Source organism: Leptonychotes weddellii, chromosome X (genome assembly GCF_054177405.1).
Source record: "Leptonychotes weddellii isolate Sample4059 chromosome X, ASM5417740v2, whole genome shotgun sequence".
Lineage (NCBI taxonomy): Eukaryota > Metazoa > Chordata > Mammalia > Carnivora > Phocidae > Leptonychotes > Leptonychotes weddellii.
In genome coordinates, this window is record NC_138385.1 from 25,570,858 (window position 1) to 25,587,122 (window position 16,265).

The 16,265-nt window shown below is 51.9% G+C and overlaps 1 protein-coding gene across 1 annotated transcript in view; it reads left to right on the plus strand.

The window, feature by feature from the left end:
* Window positions 1-11,130: 11,130 nt before the first annotated feature.
* SEPTIN6 (septin 6) overlaps window positions 11,131-16,265 on the plus strand; it is a 64,127-nt gene continuing 58,992 nt past the window's right edge. The window contains exon 1 of the mRNA XM_031037012.2: window positions 11,131-11,410. Coding sequence (XP_030892872.1) covers window positions 11,381-11,410 — 30 coding nt within the window. The 5' untranslated portion in view covers window positions 11,131-11,380. The remainder of the gene's footprint in view (window positions 11,411-16,265) is intronic.

Consider the following 16,265-nt stretch of genomic DNA (forward strand, 5'->3'; position numbering starts at 1 on the left):
GTGATAACATTTCAATCCTTTCTCTTGTTAGTGGAATGCTGGAGGCTAATTGAGGGCTTGAGACCTTATATAGATGGCTTGAAATCATTCATGGTGAGAGTATTTCCACCATGGAAACCAGCAAGTGCTGCGTATCAGAGTTTGGTTTTCTTCCTTGGAGAACAGGTTGTTAACCTGCAAACTACTGTGCATATTCAGTCATCCTCTCTCACCTGGTTCCTTTCCAATTACTTTTAAACACTCTCAAGTCTTCTCTGCTATCTTTAAAGAAGCCCCAACCCATACTTTATTCTTCTCCAGCTGCCATACCATTTCTGTCTTCCTTCACATCAAACTTCTTCAAAGAATTGACTAGACTTGCTGCATCCATGTACTCATTTCTTAATTATTCTTCAATACACTTAAGCCATTTTTTGCCACCACCACTCCCCTGAAACAGATCTTGCCCAGCTCAATGAGCTCCGTGAACCCTAAATTCTATGGAGAGTTTTCCCTTACCTTTCTGGCCTCTTGGCAGTATTCAACTCTGTTGACCATTACCTTCTTGAAATCTTCTTGTCCTTGGGCATCAGTGTAATACATGATCCTGGTTTTCCTCCCACCTTTTTAGCTCCTCCTTTTCAGTTCCCTTCTCAGATTCTTCTTTACATTTCCCACATCTAAATATTGGTGATTTCCAGAGATTAGTCTTGAGTCGTCTTCTCTTCTCTATTCTCTCCTTAGGTGATGTCATCCATTCCTGTGACTTTATTTTTTTTTTAAGATTTATTTATCTATTTTAGAGAGAGAGAGAGAGAGAGAGCGAGCATGAGTGGGGGGAGGGGCAGAGGGAGAGAGAGAAGGGAAACAGACTCCCCACTGAGTGGGGAGCCCAACTTGGGGCTTGATCACTGGATCTTGAGATCATGACCTGAGCCAAAACCAAGAGTTGGATGCTTAACCGACTGAGTTACTCAGGTGCCCCCATTACCGACTTATATGCAAATGATTACTAGATCTGTATCTCCAGCCCTGGCCTCTCCTCTGAGTTCCAGTTGCCTACTTGACAATGTCTCCCTTTCAGTGTCTCAAAAACATCTCGGACTCAACATATCCCAAACTGGAGCCAAAGGCTTTCTCTCTTTTCCTCAAACCAGAGGTTCTCTAGTGTTCCCCATCTCGATAAAATGCACCACGATATAAGCCAGAAACTTAGGAGCCAACTTTGGCATCTCTGTCTTCCTCATCTCCCACATCACAAGTCTGGGTTGTCTTTGCCTTCTAAATATTTCCCAGGTAAGTTCTCTCTCTTTTTCTAAAGATTTTATTTATTTATTTGACAGAGAGACACAGCAAGAGAGGGAACACAAGCAGGGGGAGTGGGAGAGGGAGAAAGAAGCAGGCTTCCCGCAGAGCAGGGAGCCCGACGCAGGGCTCGATCCCAGGACCCTGGGACCATGACCTGAGCCGAAGGCAGATGCTTAGCGACTGAACCACCCAGGCACCCCTTCCCAGGTAAGTTCTCACGTCCACTTCCACTGCCCTAGTACAAACCTCCATGATCTTTCAGCTGGACAGCCTTCTAACTGGTCTTCCTGCCTCCATTTTCTTCCCTTAGATACACTCTCCACAATGAAGAGTGTCTTCTTTTCTTTTCTTTTTATTTCTTTTAAAGATTTATTCATTTATTTCAGTGAGAGAGATAGAGTGTGTGCATGCACGGGAGAGGGACAGAGGAAGAAGGAGAGAGAAACTCAAGCAGACTTCCTGCTGAGCACAGAGCCTGATGGGGGGCTTGATCTCATGACCCTGACATCATGACCTGAGCTGAAACCAAGAGTCCCATGCTTAACCAGTTGAGCCACCCAGGCACCCCCTCCCCAAGGGAACTTTTCAAAACAGGAGTCCGATCGTGTCACACTCCTGCCTTAAACCTCTCAATGGTTTCCCATTGCTTAGAATTAAAAACAAACAAACAAACAACAACTTGCAATGGCCTAGGTCCCTGAAATATCTGGCTCTATGCCCACGTCTCCAGCTTCATTTCATACCCCTCTGGTCCCTCTGTACTCCAGGCACGCCAACTTTCTTATGGTTTCTTGAACAGAGCCTTCACACATGCTCTGCCCTTTGCCTGGAATGCTCTTTCCCCTCCTGTCCTCCCTGCACCTTGCTAATCTATCATCTCAATTCAAATGTCACTTCCCTCCATGCTAGACTAAATCCAATCTGCATCCCCCCAACCCCAGCCCGCCATTATAGGTTCTCATGGTACATTAAATATCTCCTTAATTGCTCTCGTTACAGTTTTATTTTTGCATTTATGTGTGTGATTATTTGATTATTTTCTGTTTTCCCCACTAGACCATAAACTCCACGAAGGCAAGGACTAAGTCTGTTTTTGCTCATCATTGATCTCTAGCACCTAGACTAAGACTTGGTACACGGTAGGTACATAATTAATATTTGCAGGATTAATGAATCACTTAGTGATTCTTTTTTTTATTTTAAAGATTTTATTTATTTATTTGACAGAGAGAGACACAGCGAGAGAGGGAACACAAGCAGGGGGAGTGGGAGAGGGAGAAGCAGGCTTCCCGCCGAGCAGGGAGCCCGATGCGGGGCTCGATCCCAGGACCCTGGGATCATGACCTGAGCCAGAGGCAGACGCTCAACCGACTGAGCCACCCAGGCGCCCCTCACTTAGTGATTCTTGTGTATAGGAAATTCATAAAACTAGGCCAGCTAGTATTTCTCCTTTTATTAAGGCTTCCAGGAAGCTAAGAATCATATTTAAAGCTTAATCACAGTAATCATATCAACCCTCTATAAATAAGATATGTGAATCATCTCTTTTAATCTTGGTGTTCTATTCCTAGTTTGGTGTTCTATTCCTACTTTATTGACCCATAAAACCTGTTTTGGAATAAGATGCTGTGTGTACGTGTGCATGTGTGTTCATATGCACACACATGCACACACACACATGTGAACATATATATGGATACAAAAATAAATCAGTACCTAAGTGCAAAGTGTTGAGAGATTGATACAAGTGAAGACCTCATCTTTTTTTTTTTTTAAGATTTATTTATTTATTTTAGAGAGAGAAAGAGTGCGTGCGTGCGTGCGCGCACAGGGGCAGAGGGAGAGAGAGAGAGATCCTCAAGCAGACTCCCCACTGAGCACAGAGCCCCATGTGGGGTTCGATTCCAGGACCACAAGATCATGACCTGAGCTAAAGTCAAGAGTCAGACACTTAACTAGCTGAGCCACCCAGGCGCCCCCCCCACCTTTTTTTAAGACCTCATCTTTTTTTTTTTTAAGATTTTTTCATTTATTTTTTTGACAGAGAGAGACATAGCGAGAGCAGGAACACAAGCAGGGGGAGTGGGAGAGGGAGAAGCAGGCTTCCCGCAGAGCAGGGAGCCCGATGTGGGACTCGATCCCAGGACCCTGGGATCATGACCTGAGCCGAAGGCAGACCTTAACGACTGAGCCACCCAGGCGCCCTTAAGACCTCATCTTAAGCAATGATAGTGGTGATGGTGAAGCTAGTGTTTTATCAACGTGTCATTACCATCTTTTTTTCAGCTCTGTCTTTTCTTTTCAAACTCTATCCCCAACATGGGGCTCCAAGATCAAGAGTCACACTGAGCCAGCCAGGCATCCCTCTGTCTCATATTTCAAACCTTTCGCAGTGCTTGTGGTTCATCTGTGGACTGTAAGGACTCTGGATAGAGACCTTGTTTCTCTAGATTCTGTACCATGTCTAGGGGCAGTTGATTATTATCATTCAAATCACAGAACTTATTGTCTTTAAAAAAATTTCTTTTAAAGATTTTATTTATTTATTTATTTGTCAGAGAGAGATAGAGAGCGCTCAAGCAGGGGGAGCGGCAGGCAGAGGGAGAAGCAGGCTCCCCGCTCAGCAGGGAGCCCGATGCGGGGCTCGATCCCAGGACCCTGGGATCATGACCTGAGCTGAAGGCAGACGCTTAACCGACTGAGCCACCCAGGCAGCCCTAAAAAATTTTTTTAAAGATTTTATATTTTTAAGTAATCTCTACACCCAACACGGGACTTGAAATCACAACGCCGAGACCAAGAGTCGTGCGTTCCAGCAGCCAGGAGCCAGCCAGGCACCCCTTGTCTTTTTAAACCATTTTTTATCTTGCGAAATGTAACACACTTCAGAGGAGTTCCTAAAGCATGCACAGCAAAAATCAGTATTTATGAAGCAAACGCTCATGTGACCACCACCAGTTTAAGAAGTAAAGCATTGATATTTACTGTCTGGGGTGCGTGTTGGATCCTGTCTTCCGGCACATTCGGTGCTGACTACTTGACTTCCAGTGCACACATAGTGAATCTCCTCAGTTAGACAGTTCCCCGAGAACAAAAATCATACCTTATATTTCTTTATACCTCTCCTGGTGCCTAGTGCAGTGGGTGCCCTAGATATAGTAGGTGCGCGATGCATTTCACATGATTCTGCATCTTAGGTGAACTCTGTGACTCTGGGAAGACCACTGAGGGCTAATTTTGGCAAACGAGAATTGTTTGAGGGAAGACAAAATTGTATCATTTGCCTAAATCTGTGTGTACAGATCAGGGTATAAGGATAACTAGTACATCATGATGTGGGCGGTGAGCCCAGCCTTCTCTTGAGTTCTGGCTCTTGCCCAATGTAGAAAGCCAGCCTGGAACTGTTGGGATAGCCTCCTAACTGGCCTTCGGGTCTCTCGTCTTGCCCTCGTTCAATCAGTTCTTCGGGTGGTGACTCGAGTGACCTGTGTGGACAAAGATGTCACTGTGTCATGCCACTGCTCAGTAATCATTCATGCACCGGGTCTCCAGCGGTGACGCACCTGGGAGGCTTGTTACAAACCTGCACTTTTCCCCATGCAGAGTCTGAGTGAGCAGGTCCAAGGTGGGGTCTAGTTCAGCGGCATCCATAAGAAGCACTGTGGGTGAGGGGCGCCTGGGGGGCTCAGTCCCTGGGGCGTCCAACTCTTGGTTTCGGCTCACGTCATGATCTTAGGGTCATGGGATTGAGTCCCGCGTCGGGCTCTGCGCTCGGCATGGAGTCTGCTGGAGATTCTCTCTCTCCCTCACCCTCACCCTCTGCTCCTCACTTCTCTCTCTCTCTAAAATAAATAAATAAATAAAACCTTTAAAAAAAAAGAAGCACTGTGGGGGATTGCGAGGCCGTTGGTTCAGGTACCATCCATGAGGAAACACAGTCTCAAAGGCTCTTTTAGTTCCTGCGGGTTGGAACTTGAGCACCCTCAGCATGGCCCACAAAGCCCTTGATGGGTGGCCCCTTTTAATGCTGACTCTGTTCCCTCCCTGCCACTCCACTCTCATGTTACTGTCACATCATTTCTTGCTGTGACAGTGTTCTGATTCCCAAGTCCTAACTGCATTAATCGCTCCCTGCTCCAGTGTTTTCCCCAAGCTGGAGCCAGAGCGACCTTCCAAAACTGCAGACACGTTCATATGACTCCCTTGCTCAAAACCATTTGGTGGCTCCTCACCATCGAAGTTTCTCCAACTGGCTCAGGTGGCACAACATTTGGATGTCATGGTGTTCTTTCCAGAATGCCATGGAATAATTGATATATTAAATCGCACCATATGAAAGAAAACACGTTTTGGGGCACCTGGGTGGCTCAGCTCGTTGAGGATCTGCCTTCGGCTCAGGTCATGATCCCAGGGTCCTAGGATCGAGCCCCGCATCGGGCTCCCTGCTTGGCAGGGAGCATGCTTCTCCCTCTCCCTCTGTCACTCTCTCGCTCAGTCTCTCTCTCAAGTAAATAAATAAAATCTTTAAAAAAAAAGAAATAAAACACTTTTCAAAAGACTACTTCTGCTAGCAGAAAATACGTCCACATTATGTGTGTGCAACATGAAATCATAGCCACAAGCACAGATGTCCATGAAAAAAATAAACCGTTGAATTAAGCATGATCAATACTGGGAGTGTCTGTTTAATATTCATTTGCTTCTTGTTCATTCATTTTGTTGCTTGCTAGCAGATAAGCAGGAGCATCTGTCAAAGATTTAGGGAAAATTTATGATTAAAAAAAATTAAAATAGAGAAATTTCTACCCATTATGTGATTTTTTTTTTTCACTGTGAGCATCCACCCATTTGCGGCAGGCATGTTTCCAGACTGAGCAGGCATTGTCCCTGGAGAGCACAACTTGAGAACCCCTACTCTGGAGCATGAAGTCTAAACTCTTTGGCATGACCAGTGCGATGCTTCCAGATCTGACCCCATCTTATCTTCTAGCCTCATTTATAGCCACTGCACCCCCCACCCCCAGGGCCAAGACTTGGAATTCGCTAAATGTTCGCTGTCTTGTGATTTTACAAATACCATTCTTCTACTCCCCACCCCCCCACCGCCACCCCCTTGTTGACCAGATAACCTACTATTCATTCCTCAAGACTCCACCCAAGGACTCTTCTTTCAGGGGCCTTTCTTCACCTCTCTGGGTCTCTATCTCCCCAAGGTCTTGCTCCGGACTGATGACATCACTGCTCGTTCGTTCGTGAGGCTATCTGCCAACTGGCCTGGGAGCTCCCTCAGGTCGCAGTAGGGGTTCTTGTTGCCCACCTTTTCTTGAGTTCCCTGGCATTTAGCGTGGTGGCTGGTTGAGGTGGGGACTTGGTGCGTATTTGTGGAACGAATGAGTACAATTGCAAAGGAAGTGAAGTCTATTTTTAGAATCTTCCAGCTCCCTACAGGGGTGCCATCTGCGCCTTTTCTGGCACCCCTTCCCCAACCCCATGCACTCTGTAACCTTATGCTGGCCATGTAGAAATCCACCAGGACCTACCATCCTCGCCGGAGCCCCGGCTTCAAGCTTTTCCCTCGCTATCCTACCGTCCCCTACCCGTCCTGTGTCCCATCCCTCCATGGGCTAGATTTCAGATGAACTCACTTTAGCATCAAGTTCAAACACCGGTTGCTGGGTCCCAGCCCTCTAGGGTCTGATTCAGTAGGTCTTGGCTGGGGGCTGGGAGCTTGCATTTCTACTAATGTCCCTGGTGATGCTGCTAGACAAAGACCACATTTTGAGAACCAGTGGGATAAATTAGTGTAAAACCAGGAGCAGCAGGTAATGAGGCACAAAGGAACCCTTACTTCATCTTGACTCCGCCCCTTAACTGAGGTTCTGATTCTGGCAGGCGCTATCTGGATTTCTTCTATCCCACATCATCTTCCCTCTGCTTTGCTTGGTCCTCCTCCTCCAACTTTCTGATCTTTTCAGATTGTTCTCTAGCTTCTTCACTTTAGCCCAACGTTACCACCCCTCCCTTCCTCCTTTCATAAAGCCACCATTTCAGGACAAAGGCTCTCCTGAGCTGTTAGCTCCATTTCATCGCCCTCTTTCCCCTCCCCGCTCCCCCATTCAGTCTTAGCAACCCTCCTACCCCAGCAGTGAGTGACCTTTCTAAAGCTTGGCTCCCATTAAGGTCCACTCCCACCTAGCAGGGGTAGCCACTTCCCCTCCCCGGGAGGCTGGTTCTACAAACAACATTAGCATGCTAATGACAGTCACCTGCTGGCCCTGGGAAATCGCAGCGTGCTCTGGCTTCCTCAAGGACAGTGGAAACACTGAAAACAGCACGTTTAAATGCTTCCGTTCATTCATTCACTCTGTTAACAAACATTGGTTGAGCACCTGCCAGACACTGCGCTGGGCCTGAGGGATCCCCCCAGGACACATGGAACATGGGCCTGTGTCCGTGGGCAGCGCCTGAGGGTCGACAATGCCTCTTCATGAAGCGGATCTTTTGCTCCACTCATCAAGGGGGACAGACATTCAAGGAAGAAACTGACCCCTCATGAGCCCTCTTGCCTCAGCCTTCCTGCTCGCCCTGTGCCTGGGCAGGTGATCCGGGACCAAGGATTGGGAAACACCAACCCAGTGAGTTTCCAGACCTCTTTGTTGAAATAAACATTATAGGGGCGCCTGGGGGGCTCAGTCGTTAAGCATCTGCCTTCGGCTCAGGTCATGATCCCAGGGTCCTGGGATGGAGCCCCGCATCGGGCTCCCTGCTCCACGGGAAGCCTGCTTCTCCCTCTCCCACTCCCCCTGCTTGTGTTCCCTCTCCAGCTGTCTCTCTCTGTCAAATAAATAAAATCTTAAAAAAAAAAAAGAAATAAACATTAGAATCCACACCTCTTAGCTATTGGCCCACTGTATTGAGTGAGGCCAAGGTATGTAAAGCCTAGCACACAGTGAGCTAAAACCTCTCCGCACACACACACACCCATGCGGACATACACACACCGACACACACACACACAATGACACAAATACCAACACACACACATATTGACACACACACCAACACACAATACTGGCATGCACATCTTTATACACATTCCAACACACACTGAAAATACACTCTGACACACACACATCAACGCACAGACACACACTGAAACAGACACACTGGGCAGACACACATCAACAAACACAAACACAGGAGTAAACACATGCTAACACACACACACATCGACACATGCTGAAACACACGGACATGTAGCTGACACGCCCACTGACACACAAATGCACACCTACTCACACGTCAGTACCAACCTACAGCCCACGGAAACTGGGATGCCCAGAACCCCGCAAGGGCTTGCAGCAGGCAGCAGGTCTTAGAGGGGCCAAAGGGTTGTAGGAGACTTGAATTACATACTTGGTTCCAGTCTGGAGGTCCAGATTTTTGGAGGAGGGGGCCTCCCAGGTTCTGAGGGTCCCTAGGGACAGGTGGGTAGAGTGGGTCACCTGGGCGGGGGCACCAAGGATTTTAAGCTAAGGTACCCGCTGGGGGGGCTGAAATGTACGGAGCTTTGGTCAGCACGGAGCGCTACGGTGGGGGGCGGGGGGGGGCCTTGGCAGGGGGGTTGGGGGCGGGCAGTACGCCAGAGAGCAGGCAGGATTCCCGGGAAGCCCAGCTGCACCAGGCCCTCCTCCAGGCTCCACTCCCCGACGCTCTGGATATCAGCTCTCGCCTCTGGCTTCCAGATGCACCCCTCTCCTCCAGCCACCACCCAAGTCCCACGTCCAGATCATTTAGTGACCTCAGGCCCTTCTCCGTCCACCACACCCCAGCCTTTGCCAGGGAAGACCTGTCTCCCTCCCAGACACCCAGCAGGGAAGCGGCCAGTCACCTCTGACTCCCCGCCCCCATCCGGTCTGGGCCCAGCCTTACAGCGGTTCCTCATATACAGCGCTGGTCCCGCGCGTCGCTGCCACCCCAATCCAGGGCCCGGCACCTCCCCCAGGCCCTGCTCCAGCACCCTGGCGGGCCTCGGAGACTACAGCCACCCCTCTTCGCTGCCGTCACCATCTGCCCCGAGGGCCCGCGCTGCCTCCTGAACTCCCCTGTACTGGTCCCTGATTGTGCCAGGCTCTTCTCTTTTGGCCTCTCCTGGGTCTCTACCGCAGTGATGGGTGCACGGTGGGCACCCTCAATACTTGGCTCGTCACGACTGTCCTGACTGCTACCCCCTCCTTGTGTCTTTTTCTTCTGGACCCCTTCCCCCACCCCAATCCCCTGCCCTCTTGCTCAGGAAACGCTTACTTGGACGCTTCCTGGATGCCAGACCCCGAACTAGGCACCGGGGATGCATTTTGCGGAGTCCCTGTTCTCAAGGTGCACACCGCACGTAGAGAGCTCCCTGAGACAGTGTGAGAAGCACTGTCCCGGCAGGTGGAACCCAGTGCCAGGAAAGCACGACATGTGGCCACCCCACTTCTCTGCCTTCCCTCCTTCTCCCCAGGCCTGGGCTTCGGCATCGGGTCCCTTCTCCTCTCTCCCTGGTTCCTGTTTTTCTCCTTTCCTCTCTCCTGCCTCCCTCTCTGCCGCTCCCGCCTTTGGGCCGCTGCGGGGCCACCTCCCCTGTCCTATCCGGGCCACCATGCTGTCCCGGCTTTTGCCCGTGGGCCTGCCTCCCCCTGCGGTCCCGGGTTCCACTCGGGGGTCTGGGCGCCTCTCCGAGACCAGGGCACCAGCCCTACCGAGGAGTGGAGCGCAGTGTCCGCCCGCTAGGGCCTCGGGCACGCCAAGTCTGCCGGGGTTCGCTAGTCCCAGGGAGCTAGCAAGGGGCCACTCCCCGGGAGGGGTGGGGGGCGTCAGGGCTGGAGAGGCGGAGACGTGCGGAGGGGCGAGGGAGAGGACCCGCGGCGGCGGCTGGCCAGGAGGAAAAGGAAAGCAGGCTGGCACAGCCTCTGCCTTCGGAGGCTCTCACTGCGCACCGCCCGCCGCCTTCTCCCGGGCTGAGCGAAGGTGAAGGGGAAATCCGGGCGGGACGGAGCCACCGGAGGCCGCTCCCCGTCACTCCCACATCCCGCTCGACAGAGCTGGGGGTCTTCATCCTCAAGCTCCTCCTCCGAGACTCCCCGGCGACCCAGGCACTCACTAGAAGGGGGTCGTGGTCTGAGCCCCCGCTCACACGCTGAGCTTCTAGGGCTCGGTGGGGAGAGGAGGCGTGGGCTCCGTCTGTATTAAGTACCCAGCGGTGGTGAGCTCGGCTCCACGAAATTACAGCCCACAGCATGGGAGGTTTGGAAACCCCAGGGCAGAAGGGGACCTCGAGTCCACCGGCCTCGGACTCCGCACGTCACAGCTCAGTTGCGGGGCCGCAGTGCGGCTCCCCCCCAACTGCCCCCTCTCTAAGGTCCCCTGTGGAGCGGCAGGTGCCGCAGCGGCACCCCCCCCCCACCTCCGGCCCCAGCGGCACTCCCGGGCCGTGGGGGGTGGGAGGAGGTGTAGTGGAGTCTCGAGTCTCCAGCCGCGGGCGCTCCCATCCGAGCACCCTGAGATCTCGGTGGAGAGGAAGAGGGGATACAGGGGGCTGGCAGGAGGGGGAGGAGGACTGCAGAGCTCAGCCGCCGAGCTGTGCGCGGGAGGGGGAGGGGCAGGGGCTCCCTTCCAGCCTCCGGGGTCTGGGGACTCTGGGATGTAAGGCGAGAGCAGGGGGGTGTGACAATTCAGCAGAGGTCGGGACGTACCACGGAGCCCAGTGGCGGGGGGGGGGGCAGAGGACGTGGTCACCGAGGGGAGCCCCCGCCCCCCTCCGCCAAGGCCTACAGCTGAGGTTGCAGGGAGAACTGGAACTGGGCTCGCCGCAGGGGGAAGCGGCGCGTGAAACCCGCCCCCTCCCCGTACCCTACTTCCGAGGGGGTGGGCGATAGAGGGGAGGTTGGGGTTGGAGCAGCGGCGCGGGGGCCCCTCCCTCGCACCTCCCCCCACCGGACTTGGTCGCGCCCGAAGTGTAACACTTTCTCTTTGTCGGAGGAGCTCCGCTGTTTCTTGTGCTGTAGCTCCGGTTGCGGCGGCGCCCGTGGCAGCCCTGGCGGACGCAGGAGCGATGGCAGCGACCGATATAGCTCGCCAGGTGGTGAGTGCGGAGCTGGGGTGCCGGCGCCGGGGCCGGGGGCCTGGGAAGGGCGGAGGAGACCCGGCCGGCGCCGCGGCCGCGGCGAGGGCAGCGGACAGCATCCAGGAGCCAAGGCGCGGCGGGACTTCTGCTCCCGGGGTCAGCGGCTCACTCCCCCAGCCTGTCCCCGAGAGCGCCGGTGGCGGGCGGGCGGGTGGGGGGCCCTGGCGGAGGCTGCGGGCCGGCAGCTGAACTTGCATTGCCTAAGAGCTGCAGTGAGCGCCGCCGCCTCCCTCGCTGCAGCTGCCGCCGCGCCGCCGGGGCGTTGCCGAATGAATGGCCGAGCGAGCCGCCGAGCCCTCGGGGTCCCAGGCCCCCTGGTCTCGCTTCCTCCGGCCGTCGGGCCGCGCCCCTGCGCCCAGCGTCCCCCCTCCCCTCCCCCCGCGGGACCCGGGCCTCCTGCGGAAGAGGGGCGCGGGGCTGGGGTGAGCCCCGGGCAGGAGGCGGTGAGTGGGGGGGGGGCGGGGAGGTGACTGGCTGGGGTAGGGTTTCTCCATATGCATTACATATGTGACTGCGTCTGTGTGTGTGTATCACCGTGTGCGTCTGAGTGCACGCGCGCGCACTCGTGCCTCCCGGGCGGGCGGCGGCGCCGGGGCTGTCTGTGACCCTGGAGGAGTCCGCCTGGTTCTCTGTGGGCGCTCACCTCCGTGGCGTGTGTCCGTGTGTTCCGGCCCCTCTCTGCCTGTGCTGGGTGCCTCTGGGTCCCGTGTGTGCGTGTGCGTGTGCGTGTGTGCAGCTCGCTGGTCTGTAGGTGGCTGGCTGCGTCTTTTGGCATGTTTCTGGATATGCGGGCCTCTGGGGGTCCGCCCCGGGTGCGTGTTCAGTGTAACTGGGCTTGTATGCCAAAACCTGTGGAGCTGGCTTCCTTCTACGGGGACTCAGGAAAATTAGTGTGAGGCTTGCAAAAGCGGTGCCGTCTCTCTTTTTGTTGGCAGCAGACTCTGGAAAAAACAAAAACAAACAAACAAAAAAAACACCTTCTTTTAAAGAACTGAAGTTTTCCAGCCTGGGATGTTCAGAGAAATCACACCGAAGTGACCTGAGGCTTCATATTTGTTTGGGTTTTTTTTTAGACCAGAAGTTTGGTTGTAAAGGGAGGGGATGATTCCATTTGGGGGTAACAATCTAGCCTTTCTGTTCATCCATGGGTATCTGGGGTCTTCAGAAGCCCACAATTACCCACACTCTGTGGTGAGGGAGAGTGAAGTAGGGGTAGGTGAACTCCATAACACCAAATAGTACTGGATGAAAATCTCCCAACCGCACACACACACACACACACACACACACACAAGTTTTTAAACCTTGTGGCTTACTTATTTAGGGAAATAGTCCATGCAATTCCGGTGCAAAAAAAAAAAAAAAAAAGCCTCTAGGTATTTGGTGTAATTGAAATTGATTTGTTTTTGTTTTCAAAATCTGAATCTGGAATCTGGTAGTATTTTCTCTACAGGATATATATGAATTTATTCCACCCTCTTGTCCCTGTCTGGAAGGGTAGGGTGATTGCTTCTGAACCTCCCCAACCCCTGCAGACCCCAGCACCAGCTCTTTATGCAGTCATGATGTGGAAGGGCGAGGAGTAAATAGACAAGGCTCTGTGATAATGGAATTTGAGAGAATTCTTTTCTAAGATTGGCACTGTCATATTTATTGCTGTGGCATTTTGAAGGTTCCCAGAGTGTTTTTCTGCTCCCTGTTACCTGCATTTTTAGAAATGGCATGGCTTAAGTAGAGGGATTAGTCTCCTGGCTTATACTTTCTCCATCTTTAGTGACCAAAAAGGATGCTAATGATTTTTTCTTGTCAGCTAATTAATTTGCATCGACCTGTCCTTGCTCTGTCACCAGTCCCCCTTGCCTGGATTAGGATTGCTGTTGTAACGGGGAACATTCCAGAAGGTTGTGTTTCACCTCAGGCGGACTGAGGCAACCCAGAGGTCCCCTTTGTTTGGCAGATGGGGGTGGGGGTGATTTAGGGCCATTTGGTTTGCTTTGCATGGTTCCAGTTTGCTCTGGCTGGCTTTGCCCATACTGTATGATGAAGAACATAATTGTACGCCAGATTCTGAAGCTCAAAGAGCAGCCCAAGCACTTGAGACCTTGTTATCAGGATAAATGGGTTTCTGGGAAAACTGACGTCACTCTCCCTGCCCCCCCTCCCCCAGTCTGTAAAGCTCTTGTTTATGTGTCATTTGTCTCTCTGCTATCCTTTGTGTCTGCAAGAAGTTGTAATTCACCAGGGGAAGATGGAATTAACTCAGGAGACCTTGGATGTCTGGTTGCTGCTTGTTTCTTCCAAAGAACACACATCCAGGGTTTGGGAAGAGAAGCCTGGAGAATCAGCCTAGGTGTGCCTAGCCTAAGAGTTCTTTTGGAGGAGTTCTGAGACATGGTGCCATCCAAGCAGTGCTCTGGTGTGTGCGTGTGGGGGGTATTCTTTCCAGAATCAGTTGAAGGTCACCGTGGCTAGTAAGGTAACATAATTAGTGACTTAGAACAGGCCATGGAGTTGTTGGATAGGACCCTTATTTGGACATGCATGTTGCTTGGAAGTTCAGCTCTTGTGTACTCAGTAGAGTCCCATCCCATCTGAATGAACACTGTGAAGATTCTGTGTGGCAAAACTATTTCTCCGTTGTGTCCACTCACTGACTTCTGACTGATAAGTGTCCAGCAGTATGGCTAGCCCTGGTCAACTTGACAAAAAAAAAAAGAAGTTAGGAGACATAGTTCCTGGCTTTTAAGCTTATGGTCTAGTTGGAGACAGATTGTGGACACTGTGAAATAATTAGAGAACTATAGAAGATTCTTGGGATGTCCCCACTCCCAGTCCCTGCCTGTGAGGTGGCTTGGGCTGCTATTAATATATACTCTTTGAGGTTACATGACTTGTCCAAGGTCACCTAGCAAGGCGCAGCCCAGGCCTCAGGGGCTGCTGCTTCTGGCTTTTTCACTGAGCCGTTTCTTTCAGTGTTGCATTTTGGGGTCCAGACTTAAGTGTTGGCCCATAGAAGGAATGGCTCGTTGATTCGGGCTTGAGCCAGTATCCCAATGTGGACAGTGATGTTCTCCTCCGGTGGCAGCCAGGTAATGGTCTTTCTCCCTGATGAAAGATCTTGCGAGGGGGCGGGGGGGCAGGCAGCTGGCTGGCTCAGTCGGTTAAGCGACTGCCTTTGGCTCAGGTCATGATCCCGGAGTCCCAGGATCGAGTCCCACATTGGGCTCCCTGCTCATCAGGGAGTCTGCTTCTCCCTCTGACCCTGCCCCCTCTCGTGCTCTCTCACTTTCTCTCTCTCTCTCTCAAATAAATAAAATCTTAAAAAAAAAATTTATATTAAAGAAAAAAAAGAAAGATCTGCCCTACCTGGGGTTGGTCTGGGGCAGGTATCTCAGGGCAACTGCCTACAGGCTGGGAGAAGCCTGCCTCTGCATTCTGGTCTTGCTACCAAATGGCACCTACCCTGGATTCCCCTGGAAGCTCCCTGCCTCAGCCATCGGTACCACCTCACACTAAAAGTAATATTCTAGCCCAAGCAGGGAGAGCACAACCCCAGTATGTACCCATACCTCCACTGAGGATACAGCACAGAAGAAAATTTACATGGCTGGGGCGCCTGGGTGGCTCAGTCTGTTGAGCAGCTGACTCTTGATTTCAGCTCAGGTCGTGATCTCAGGGTCGCGGGATCAAGCCCTGCATTGGGGTGGGGGCCCCCCCTCCGTGCTTAGCGGGGAGTCTGCTTGAGATTCTCTCTCTGCCTCTGCCCTTTCCCCACCCCTGCTCGCATGCACGTGCACTCTCTCAAATAAATAAATAAACCTTTAAACATAAAAAGAAAATTCACATGGCCCCAAATATTAAAAAATGATTGAATCTAAACCAAGGGTCCACTGGTGATCATGGTACCATTTTCTAACTTTTCTGTGTTTGAGACTTTTCCAAAGAAAAAGTTGGGGGGCGGGGAACGACAATGTCCCCTCGCCCCCACCACCAAATGCTTACGGGCGCCTTCCCTCGAGGAGTTTACGATCTAGTAGGTGGAGGCAGACTTAAATAACTATATAATTATCATTGTGATCAGTGCTGCGCAGCAGAGCTGCTTCCTGCTGTAAGAATTCATTACAAGCGAACCCAATCCAGCCTCCAGTGGGGGCGGTGGGTGACAGGAAAGGCCTCCTGAGGGCTTCAGCTAAGAAAGGGGGTGGGTGTGAAGATGGGTGAGCTCTCACTCTGCCCCTGGGCTGGGAACATTTCATTTGTTAATTCACACACTTCTATTCTCATTCATTCCTTCAACGTGTGTTGATTGGGCACCAATTCTGCCAGGCCCTGTGCCAGCTGCTGGGGATGTGGTGGCGCCAAGACACACAGGACCATGCCCTCTGAGAGCTTCCAGATGACAGGCAGGAATCAGCCCCGTGTCCTTTCATTTCCTAAATCCTGGAAATGTTGAGTGTTAGCAGTGTTCTTATTACAAAACTGCATTACAGCTGAGCGATTTGTCTGTATAGGATAATGAGATTTTGATCTGCAGTCATGTGCATAGCATTTACCTTACGGAGTCTCTGCTGTAAATTTTCTGTTAATTGCTGGCTTTGTTACCCAGCGCGGCCCCTCCCTTTGTGTGCCGTAAGGGAACAAACCCGTTGCATGAGTCTGAGCAAAACTAATAAGAAGATAAGCCCCTGGAAAAAGGTATTCCAAAACTAAATAGGACTGATTTCTAGACTCGCCTGGGTGTCTGGATTATCAGAGCCATGGTTTCGTATTAGCCCGAACAATTGAGAAGGGCTTTTAAGTTGCGTGTACTCTT